The sequence below is a fragment of the Priapulus caudatus genome, unplaced genomic scaffold (assembly GCF_000485595.1).
Source record: "Priapulus caudatus unplaced genomic scaffold, Priapulus_caudatus-5.0.1 Scaffold2202, whole genome shotgun sequence".
Classification (NCBI taxonomy): domain Eukaryota; kingdom Metazoa; phylum Priapulida; class Priapulimorpha; order Priapulimorphida; family Priapulidae; genus Priapulus; species Priapulus caudatus.
The window spans coordinates 26,602-38,467 of record NW_014579263.1 but is presented as its reverse complement, the minus strand read 5'-3'; the positions used below and the strand labels follow the sequence as shown (position 1 = coordinate 38,467).

Genomic DNA, 11,866 nt, shown 5'->3' with positions numbered 1-11,866 from the left:
CCTACGTAAATGTTATATAGCTGAAGGCATATCACGCGACGACGCATCATCGTTCACGCGACAACGACGACACGATACGCCAGGTAAAACATACTTGGTAAAACGTGTTGATCTGTCCATATGATCAACCTTGTCTCTTTTCGTCTTCGATATAGTCCATTGGACTTTGAAGACTAATATTTACGAGGTTACAAGGTATTACATGGCTTAACGTTACTTGTTGATTAAGGAGCATACGTGTTGTATATTGGTGCGTGAGCATTGTGCGCATGCGCGGATATCTCTGCCTCTTTTGGTGTCTGCATTGCAAAGCTTGGGTGCCAATTTTGAAGGCTCCCCGAAATAAAGATAATTAATAACATGTAAATATGTAGGTATATATTACACGTATACCTGATATGTCCAAAAACTAGGCTTGTGCACCATATATGTTCTAAGCGACTATTTTTAATATTAGAAATGTTTTAGGATATGACACACATAAACATATATACCAATATAAACGCTGTGCCCTAGAAGTTTGTATATGTGTCGCTATTTTAGCGTCTAACAACCTTCGATAGACGACAAACACATGCTACACACCCCGGGCCCCCCACTCATTGTTATTTAGGGTACGCATATGCTCGTTCCCTCCCTTTGAACGCCACCCCCTATCTCAGGAACTTGCCAAAATTCTGAACCACCCTTCGCGGGGCTTGTTTTGCGGGTTTTCCTGCGCTTGGACCCCTTACAATCAGAAAGATATTCCTAGAATGAGCTTTCCAAAAACTAGCAGGAATTTCAGGAATTTGATCCCGGGATTTGATTAAAGTTTTCTATGATATATATCAGATGAAAGAGCGAGAGGAAAAACAACCTCTTTTTAAAGAAATGCTCGGGGTTGAAAAGTCAAATACACCCCCTTTTTTACAATTCTTGGGCCGGAATTTTGTCGCGCGGAAAAATACCCCTTACCGGAGATTTTTGGAACGCCATGAGGTCCCTCCGGACCCTCGGAGTGGCGCGAGCCCGGGCTAGTACACGTACCTGATACGAGAGAGCCAGGCAAGCTTCGCACTTCATACCAACGGGCATGTGAAGAGACTGGCTCTCCTCATCGCTGAGGTCGGGAGGACTGAACTTGACTGAGTGCCCGAACTTGCCGCTAGGATCCGATTCCACCGTCGGCGCTCGGCGAGAATCAACAGCCTGGCCAAAACTGAGGAATCATGCACGTGATAATTAGTTAGATACAATAATGTAAGTTAATTGTAACCCAACAAGACCAGTTTAGGTTACAGTGGTGAAAACTGATAATTGGAGTACTGGTCCAGGCAGGACCAGGTGCCGCTCTGACGAAGCCGGTCCTGGTCAGTAGGCACTGGTCAGATTTCTGTCAGTAGCAAAGTGAATGACTTCAATGTGGCGGAGACGTTTTTATATAGGGGGATGGTGCAATTTGCGTGATGCTGCATTCTAAGGCTATTACTTTAAAAAATTATAATTTTTTAGTCGTTTTGATAACAACTGATTCGTAGTAAATTCGGAAACAAGTCCGCATAGTCGATTTCAAAGATCAGCGGTCTCTGAAGGACCAACCATATATTCCTATAAAATTTCATATTTTATTACGCGATGCTGATTGCGTCGGGATCTCCCAAGTATTATCTAATCATTTTTTGAATTGTATGAAAAAAAGAGTCTCGTAATTTTTTTACGGCGAGCTATTGTAGGTGGCCCAGAGCTACTCACGCATTCAGCATTCGAACACCCAGTATCAGACTATCAGTTAAGAAATCGTCAACAAATTGCATTCGATCACTTTTTTTAAAATCTTCAATTTCACTCGACTAAGAAACGGAATCACATTCTTATTCCAATTTAATTCACACAGGCAGACATTGCACTACACAGTACAATAGTTTTTAGTTACTTGGAGTATGTTAAAAAAACTTGTCTTGGGAATCTCTAGGAGCGGGAGTTTCGGGCAAAGGTTTTACTTCGTTTTTCTCCTCCCCAGCTCCCACGTACCCCCATGCATAGATCAATGCTTGCGCACATCGAAAGTTACAAGTGCCTAGAATCTGTTAAGTATCATTATACAGTTTACATGCTTGCTAGATATCCTAACTGAATAAAAATAGGGCCACTTTCACATTCCGATTTTCCATAGTCCACATGAAACAGTGACGAAATTCAAGTTAACAGCCTTTGATTACGGCGTTGTCAGGTGTCACTGGTCGGTGCCCGTCACTCCCCACGATAAACACCTGACGATATTAAAAAACTTATGTTATGGGTTAATTATGCCGGTCATAAAAACATCGGCTTGCACACATGCCGGGCCGCAATCGATTTCTTAAACCGTCGCCGAGTTTTTGTTTGTGTGCGCCAATTATGCGTTGAGGGCGGGGGGGGGGGGGGCGGAGTTCATGCCAGCTCTAGAAGGTTCGGCATACCCGTCTACGTGAGGACCGAAAACGGGTCGTATTATGCGCTTCCCCGTATTACAAGTCTGTATTTTTTTCGCTGCTAGTGCGGCGATTTATCTAGTCGCCCGCCGCGACCAGCCGACACAAGCAAAACAAAAAAAAAAAACTGCAGCGCAGGTGCAGAGTGCCAGCGCCAGCCCAGCGGCAGTCAGCAGCAGCAGCAGCAGCAAGCAGCAAACATGCAGGGCAGCAGCGCAGCAGGCAGCAGCAAGGCAGTTGGCGCTGCGGTGAGCAGCTGACGGCGCCAGCAGCGCAGAGGCAGCAGCAAACAGCAGCCGTAAGCAGCAGCAAGCAGCAACAGCAGCGAGGTAGCCGGCGACAGCAGGCAGACAGCAGCCGGGAGCAGCAGTCGCAGCAGCTTAGCGAGCGCAGTAGCAGCCACGAGCAGCACCAACAGCAGCAGCAGCAGCCGAAACTAGTAAGCAGCACTTGTATACCATCCCACAACAGTTTATCATGCCACCCCCTCATCACCCATGACTGCTTCGCCAAAAAATCAATTAGCCAGCGCCCTGCTCACACGTAGGGGAGTAACTGCCGCACCACAGGGTATCGACCTCGCCGACCTTCCAGCTGGCTCTTCGCGCGGCCAGCCTTCTTGTGGCTGTTCTGTGGTGAGTGTACGCCGATTTATGTAGGTAACGTTTACCAAATTCATAGATTCACTGACCACAGCTTGTCCCTCAAAGATATGTTATGGCATCTTGATATTAGGGCGCGGCATAGAATCCCCGCTAATCATGCGAACCGAGTTGCCGATGAGATGAATATTTTGTTTGATCTAAGTTACTCTCAGAACCCGGGGTCTATGGGAGGCGTTTCGCGTGTATCCTTACAAGATTGGGCTAGCTTTAATCCTTGTCCACGTGTTGACCTATGGCGACGGCTTATACCCTCTGTTGATGTGTCGTCAGCACTCGGTGCGATTGCCTGGATGTGGGGTGCGTAAACGTCATGGCTCGACTAGCGGAGGCATGTGCATAGTAAGTGCTGCCGGTGCCCGTCGGAAACACCGTAGCACCGATGCCGCAATAGAAAGTAGAAATACGCTATGCCAGACTTGCGTGTGTAATGACTGCAATAGCTGTGGCGATGAACGTCGCATAATACGACCGTTCATCAACGTAGACGGCGGGGTTATCCAAACCTTGTAGAGCTGCTCAATTTGCGAAGTCCCTAACGCTTATTGTTGGAAAACGTATGCGCCACCACGAACAAAAACTCGCACGCGCTTTAATGCGGAACATAGCCACTTGATTTGTTCTAAAGAAGATGCGATTTGGCTCGGCCGGGCATCTGTAAGGTGCAGCCCGAGTGTTTTTACTGACCGTCATGCGATTCCATAACAAATACCAGTTCTTTATATATCCGCAGGTGTTATCGTGGTGAGTCCGAGGGCGCACGACCCCAGTTGACAGCCGGGCGAACGCCCTTGACACATGGGCAGGGTTGCGTAAGTCAAGAGCCGGTTAAGGGCGTTAGATTCGTTCTGACTTTTTCGATATCGATGTGCATGGTGTGCACTATGGGGAAAAGGATAGAAGCGGAATGTTGAATGGTGCGACTCACTTTCTTAGTGCAGCGTTTGACCAGTAGTATAATCTAGTGATAGGCAACGGAACGCCTGTAATGAGAGCGGGCACTGCCATGTGCATGTGATAACTGATACTTAAAGATTCTAGTCTAGGCACTCTGTAACTTTCGCCGGACGAGACCGCCATTGTGCGTGCATACGTATTGCTTGCGTGCATGTGCATGTGGTGCGCCCCGATGTGCCTGGCAGCATGCTGACTTTCATGCATGGCACCGGGGAGACCGCTCCCCCCCGCCCGCGGGACGCTATGGGGCGGGCCCGTCCGGGCTGCATGCACGGTGATCTACACTCCCGCGCCGCTGAACAGTCATGCGTGCGCTGACATGCGCTGCATGCGCGGCGCCTGCCGTGAACGGATGCGCTGCATTTGCTATGTGTGACGTGACACGTCCATGCGCGCCCCCCCGGCCGGCCCGACCTCGTGCGCCCATCGGCAACACACTCTCTCGGCCCCCGGACCGTATGGCGTGGGAGGCACTTTCGCGGTTCCTATTTCTCGTGGCACCCGTGCCCCGCGCACACTACTGCACGGGCAAGTTGCATCACACTTTCACGATGCATTGCGACCCCTTGGCCCACCGCCCCTCATTGCGAACAGAGTCAGATCGCAAGACTACCCCCCCCACTCGTCGCTCAAGGCGCCCCCCGGGGCCCGCCCACGCTCCCGTGGGCCGGCGCCGCCGCCCCGCCCCCCACCGCCCCGCGCCCCCCACCCGGCGCCCGGCGAAAGCCCGCGGCCGCGCCCCCCGGGCCCACCAACCGCGCCCGACCCCGCTGGCCGCCCCGGCCAGCGCCGCCCCGACGCCCGGCGCGCGTCGTCATCAAGGCCGCCGCGGCGCGCCGGCCCGCCCCGCCCCCCGCCGCCCGCGAGAGGTCCGGCGCCCCACACCCCCCCCCGCACACACACACCGCCCCGCCCACAACAACCGCCGCCCCACCGGGGCCGCACGCCCGGCTGCCCACAAACACCCCAGGTAAAGTGCCAACACAACACACCCCTCGTTGCACCCCGCCGCGTGTCACAACGCGGCCCCTGCGACATGGCACAGGAACTCACCCACACGCACGACACGCACACACAACCCCAACGAACACCACAAACATCATCCAAACGCCCGCGCATCAGGACCACCCCGACCACCAGACACAACACAACAACACACAACCACACACGCAAGACCACCATGCCCCGCTCTCACACACTCACACACACACACCCGTGCCTGCCCCCGCAAGCACACAACACTGGCCACGGCCTCCATTACTAGGCCGGGAACCCGATCTCACCGAGTCAACAAGTTTTTTAACAATACTCAACTACGTCAAAGTTCACGCCACCTAACAGCCACAGACTAGCAGTTCTCGGGGTCGCCCTAGTGTGTCTGCTGACCTGTCTTGCCCCACCCCCTGGGCAAACCCCCAGAAATCAGGCAACAGTCCCATGTAGTGATGCCCATCTGTGGTCACCCTTCGGTAGATCACCGTCGCTCGTCCCCCTGCACTACTGATAGGTGACGGCAACAGTACTCTGCCCCGCGACTGACGCAGTGGGTGCACACCCCCCGCCCTCGCGGGCCCCCCGTGCGTGCCATGTCCGGCGTGTACTGTCCGTGGCCACCGCCCGGCCGTAACTGCACTGTAGAACCCGTTGAAAAACACTCTGGAACTAAGCCCAATGTCGATTTCCGGCTCCTCCTTCGGTATGCAGGCAACCCGCGCTCACCATCGTCGTGGCTCCGGTGAAACGTATGGCCGCCTGCGCCCGTCCGCCGCTGGCATTGCCGTGGTATGTGGCTTGCCCGTCGAACGTCGGGGCATGCGCGACTGCCACCCGGTCCACCACTGGCGCGATGCGGGCGTGACAAAATGAAGATTTTTACACAAAACAGGTGATCGAATTGCATATTTGCCGGCCGTTAGACCGATTGTCCCCGCAGCTCCTTAAGCACTGACTACGCTCCATCCCGCCCCGCGCCGCCCTGACTGCCGGCCCTCCGCTCTCCGAGCTCGCCCCTGCCGGACAGTGGCGCGCCTGTTGCGGCGCCCCACGTAGGGCGGGCGGCGGGCCACTACCGGGTCCTGCGGGTACACGGTAAGCCCGGCTGCCCACCACCGGAAACTGAGACGTCCGCCGCTAACAACCGATACGCTCCAAGATCGTATTCGCTGCGAATCGTCAGCTGCGCGCCTCCCCGTGAACGTGATCGCAAGCCGGCTGACACGCTTGTTGTCTATGTTCTTCCCTGGATACAATATCAAAAACTCGCCATGACTTAGCGATGAACTCCCGACGTGGCTGATCCCGCGCGCGGACCCCAATGCCCCCAGGTGGAAACGTCGCTCGCCTCCCCGGCCGCCCGCCGCGCCAACCTCCGCCCGTTAGTAAAAAGGATCATACAGCTTATAGGAATCAACCTGGCCGGCTTGGTCTCTGTCACGGGGTGCAGTCGTGAGTGTGCCTGTGAACGTGGATCGCATGGCGGTACCCAGATGGTGTGCCGCTCGCTGAGTCGTTTGAAATCGACTTGCGGACTTGTTCCGACGTTTCTTACGAACAACAGTGGTTTACACAAAACACGAGCTAAAACCAACTAAATTTTTCATAGAATAGCCCTCTAGACCATGCCCACCGCCCTCACCCAAATACCCATCGGCACCGCCGCCTCCCCCCTATATAAAACGCTCCCCAGCATCCTACGTGCATTCATCTTGTGCTACGACAGAAATCCCTGGACCAGTGCTCCGTGCATTCGTGTATGTTGCGGAAACCGTGATGCGTCCGCGTGCCATGTGCTGCGGCGATGCGTGCGTGCGGCCTACTGACCAGGACCAGTGTCTTCTCATGAGCCACTGGTCCTGCGTGCGGACAGCTACCTCCAAGTATTGCAAGGTTTCTGTCACTCTCGTTACGTAACGGGTTATCGCGCGAGTGCGTGCGTTGCTAATGTCTTGTGGTCGCACCGGATTTACAACTTAAACTCGTTACAGATTGATTCTGGATAGTCTAACCGTAGATTTGATCCACCGCTTGGCATAGACTTCCTCAGTTTTGCCAGGCTGCCTGTGCGATTGCCGCCGACGGCCCACGGCTCGGAATCTCGATCCTAGCGGAAGTTCGGCACCATCAAGATTCAGTCTCCCGACCTCAGCGGATGAGAGAGCAGTCCTCTTCACATGCCGTTGCGTATTGAAAGGTGCGAGCTGCCTGGCTCTCTCGATCCAGGTACGTGTCTGTAATAAAAGCCCGGGCCGCCACTCCGAGGTCAGCGAGCGACGGTCATTCTGTTGGGCTTTCGCGTTCCCCAGACCGCACATCTCCAATGTGCGCGTAAAGGCGGTATTTTCGCCGCCGACAAAAATCCACGGCCCGCAAGCACATTAGTTAAAACAAGGGTCGGGTGTATTGCTTTTCACCCCGGAAGATTCTTTAAAAAGATGGTTGTTTTTCCGTTCTCGCTCTCTTCATCTTGAATATCCATAGCTGTACGATTTCTCGTTATTGCCATAAATGAAAGTACGTGGAGGTATTCACTGACATGGCTGAAACTACCGGCTCAGAGGGCAAGTGTTTCGCCATTCCCACCGGTCTTCCAAATAGTTTGTCGGCATGTGCCAGCATGAGCCGGTGCTAATTTCGTGCCCTCATGTATGTGCATCTGGAACCTGCATGTAGCCTGCGTTTATACTAAGAAGTGATTGGCGCTTTGATATGTATTCCATTAATATTGTTATTTTATTTGACCCGCAGTTCACTGAGGCTTTCGGTAAAGCTGTGTCCAGCAAGCCTTCTCTGGGTGGAGACCTGCTAGAGTCTGAGATCTTGGAGATGATGGAGAAAGTGTGTCACCATAGTAACTTTCAGAAGTACGTATGTTTATCGTCGTGACAACGTTGCTGAGCTACTGGTACACATGTGCGTGTAATGAACGGTAAAATATTCGAGTTGCCCGTGTAGTTAACGTCCACAACGATGTCGTCACGTAGAAATTGTACTATCAGTAGTAGCAGAGGTTTCATGGCAGATATACCTGAATGGCTTGAGCTATATAATGGTTCATTGCTAGCTTTTCTACTTCATGGTACCTAATAACAAACTCGTTCAATCTCCTTGGGTCTCCTGCAGCGGATCTGTGTCCAATAGAGCTAACTCGGCTCTCCATCCACTTCTCTCAATGTATATAATTGTTTGTTTTGAACCATACCAAGACCAAGTTGCACTCCTTCGAGAAGAAATATTTGGGAGATGTATGCATTGTTTTCGCGTCATTGCTGCCATGCACGACGGACACCATCTGAGCTATCGTTAATGCCGTACACTGGTATTTGGAATCCAACATGGCAGATCCCGCACCGCTGCCACCATGTAATGGTATTTGACAAGTCTTGGTTGTAGTTTTAATGTGTTTTAATCAGCATGATTGATGTTACAGCGTTGGCATCGTGGGCTCTGCCATGTTGGAATCCAAATACTAGTGTACGGCGCTTGCGAAAGATGGCGCGTTGGTGCGGTGCATGAATACTGGTGCGATTGTAACCGCGTCTTATCTGTCTAGCTACGGAGTGAAAGATGTGGATGGAGTCAGGCATCTGTCTGGACCCGGCTTGCCAGCGAACGAGGTACCAGGAGTGCAGGCTGGAGGCGGAAGGTGGCCAGGAAGGTGAGAGGAAGCAAGGACACGAGCAGATTGTACGGGGATAGGTCTCACGGCAGTAAACCCGAATTATAATACCATAACAAAATTCGGAGAGCGCTGCACTGTGCGTAATCGTGTGAGATCCACACGCATGCGCGTTGGCGTGAATATATATTTCAAGTCGCCGGTGTGGTGTTCACAAAAGGATTAAACAGATTCGGCCCCCAGGAAACTCTGTTTCATAACTTCCTTTCTCGATAGGTGGCAGCACAAATGCAGTAGCCTCAACACATAAGCTGATCTATCATTCATTTCTCCCTCTGTCTCTATCTATCCATCTTCGTCTGCTAATGCTGAGCCCGCCGGGGTCGCAGCAACAGCGCAGCAGCAGCGACATGGGGCAGGCAGGCAGGCATGCGTGTGTTACCGCCTATACTACACACCCTATACTTCCTCTCTGTCGCGCCGCATCGTTACAGCTGTCACTTACGGCTCGATCAAAGCACGCCCGCCCCGCAGTGAGCAACGACAGCCCGCAGCCGAACTTCTACACCCCCTCCCCGACGCTGTGGGAGTCGAATAGATTAGCACGCAGACGAACCGGATAGCGATGCGAAGTGTAAGGCAAAAATGACGTCGCAGCGCCATCTATTGTCGAGAGGAAACAATTCTCGATCGGTGTTAGCATAGACTAAGATTCTTCGTTATATCTAGAAAGAGAAGAATATAGAGTTTAATATATAGAATATATAGAATCATATAGTAATATAGAGAATAACTCTATATTTTCTATCTTTTTAATTGCGCACAGTGACGTGCGTGCGGTGAACGGCTATGGTGAGATATTGCGCATGCGCTAACACAATAACGTAGCCAGATTGTGTGCTGGCTGGAACACAGGCACTTGAAGCGCTTCAATAAAATATGTACGCAGGGGTCGTGTGCTGTGCACGGCGACCGTTAAATATATAGTTATACAGTTATAAATATACAGTTATATATATATTTAACTGTCGCCGTGCACAGCACACGACCCCTGCGTATATATTTTATTGAAACGCTTCAAGTGCCTCTGGGCTGGAATATGCAGCGATGTCCTTACGTACGTCTTCGTCCTATTTCTTAAGTGAGGTCTACTGATGGAATGTATCATATAAACCTGTGCTAGAATACCTCCACTCTATTTTAAATGCATAATTTTCGCAAAATATTATCCTTCTCGGGATATATTTCACATGCGCAAGCACTGTTTCAGGCTGGCAGTACGAACTGAGGAAAACTGTATAATATAGCTTGCTGGGGGGAGAGAGGGGTGAAAGAAGGAGGATATGCAGCAAGGAAAATAGGTGAGGGCGGTAGAAGAAGAAGGAGGCTGAGCGTGAGACATGGGAGACAAGGGGAAGGGCGGTCGGGGATGTCACAGGGCCGGTTCCAGGGCTGAGGCTAGACAGTATTTTTCCAGATTTAAAGGGCACATCGCCCAAAAAGGGCACACCACCCCGCAGTGAGCGCAAAATTTTGAAGGGCACTTTGAAATCTAGACCGTATTTCCCAATACGGCAAATACGGTCTGAATCCGCCCCTGGATGAAGTAGGAGTTCGTATCCTACAGGCTAGGGCGCACTCCTAATTATAAACACAGGTCTGCTGGTAATAATTTCTTGCAGAAGGGAAACCCCCTAACCATATTCAGCACAAAATATAACTCCTATGGACGTGTGAACTTGTGTCTCGGAATATTTGAACGGCATTTACAGGAAGCTATCAGTATTTGAGAATTTACAAAATTGAGAATTTTAATTTTCGTCTGGTCGTAAAAACCAGTCGCTTTTTACCGGTCATGGGTGGATATAATGTGCAGTTATAACAACCCGTCACGAGTTTCGCCCGGTCATGTATATATTTGCAATAGAGTACTCCAGGTAACCGATCGTGACGGCAGCTTTTATGCAACCGGGCGAATATTTAGGAGGCATACAACAGTAAGCCTCCGCAAATTGTCTCACTAAATTGTTACACTATTTCGTCTCTAGAAAAGGCCATTTTGGATTTGTTTTCGCTGAAATTCGACACTAGAGTGCAATAATTTGCATTATGCACGCATGTTAGATACCTCGTGGACGTCTAGAAAGCACTAGAAGTAAAATTTGTCTTGTCGTGTAGCCGTGACATTCCGTCAGGTGGCGTAGCCATGGTGACCGGTTGGTCATTTTTGTGCTTGAAATGTGTTCAGACTACTTTGCAGAAATTCACATCATAGAGCTGGCAAAAGTTTCGAGCGGAGCATAGAGCATGGATCGGTACTTATTTGACATGAATAAAGTGTATGTTGTGTATGCGAAGTAACAGTGAGTATTTTTAATTAATTTCTGTTCGATGCTTATTCAAGCCGCCGGTGAATTCATTTTAAACCTAACAAATAACTTTTCAACATTGCGTGAGCGACCAATCACAAGCAAGATCAACAACATCGACCAATCAAATGTTCGGAAACTTAGAGTAAACAAATGTCAACCGACCAATCCCATTAGACAAGGTGGTCCATAGAAATGAGAAGATCAGTTTATGTTGTTATGTCATTATGTGGTCAAACGAAAACAATATGAGGTTTACATTTTATTTGTACTTCGTCGGTAAGTACTTTAGACGTGAATTGTTTTAACCGTGCTCGCACATAGTCACAGGCACTTAATTGGAACGTTTCAATGACAATGGTATTGCCTATTGGTAAAATGATGCCGGTAAATAAACACGAAATGTATTTAGCTCTAGACTAGAGAACGGTTCAATGATACCAGGAGCTAATAATGACAAACGTCACAAAGGTCTTGATGACAGAGCTCCTGATGATACTGATACTGATAGAGATGATGTCCAGGACGGTGATAGGATAGGATGATGTTTATTCAGCCCTTCTGCTGGAAATACATTCACACAACACTGTCAACAGTGCACATGGACATGATATGACATGTATACTTATAAGTCTATGTTGCCAAGGCCTATAGTACCGTATTAATTTAGTAGTAGTACTACTACTAGAGCTGAGAGGGTCTATGTCCCTTAGGGTACTGCTGGAACGTACCCTGGTATTATCTAATGCCGGACCGTACCTCGCCTACTTCACTAACGAGTCTATAGGGAGTCGCCTACGCCTACTCCCT

The 11,866-nt window shown here is 50.5% G+C and overlaps 1 protein-coding gene across 1 annotated transcript in view; it reads left to right on the top strand.

Moving 5' to 3' along the window:
- The first annotated feature begins 6,386 nt into the window (after nt 1-6,386).
- LOC106818384 (marginal zone B- and B1-cell-specific protein-like) overlaps nt 6,387-11,866 on the top strand; it is a 10,276-nt gene continuing 4,796 nt past the window's right edge. The window contains exons 1-4 of the mRNA XM_014823098.1: nt 6,387-6,517; nt 7,177-7,291; nt 7,817-7,932; nt 8,622-8,726. Of these exons, the coding sequence (XP_014678584.1) occupies nt 6,387-6,517; nt 7,177-7,291; nt 7,817-7,932; nt 8,622-8,726 (467 nt within the window). The remainder of the gene's footprint in view (nt 6,518-7,176; nt 7,292-7,816; nt 7,933-8,621; nt 8,727-11,866) is intronic.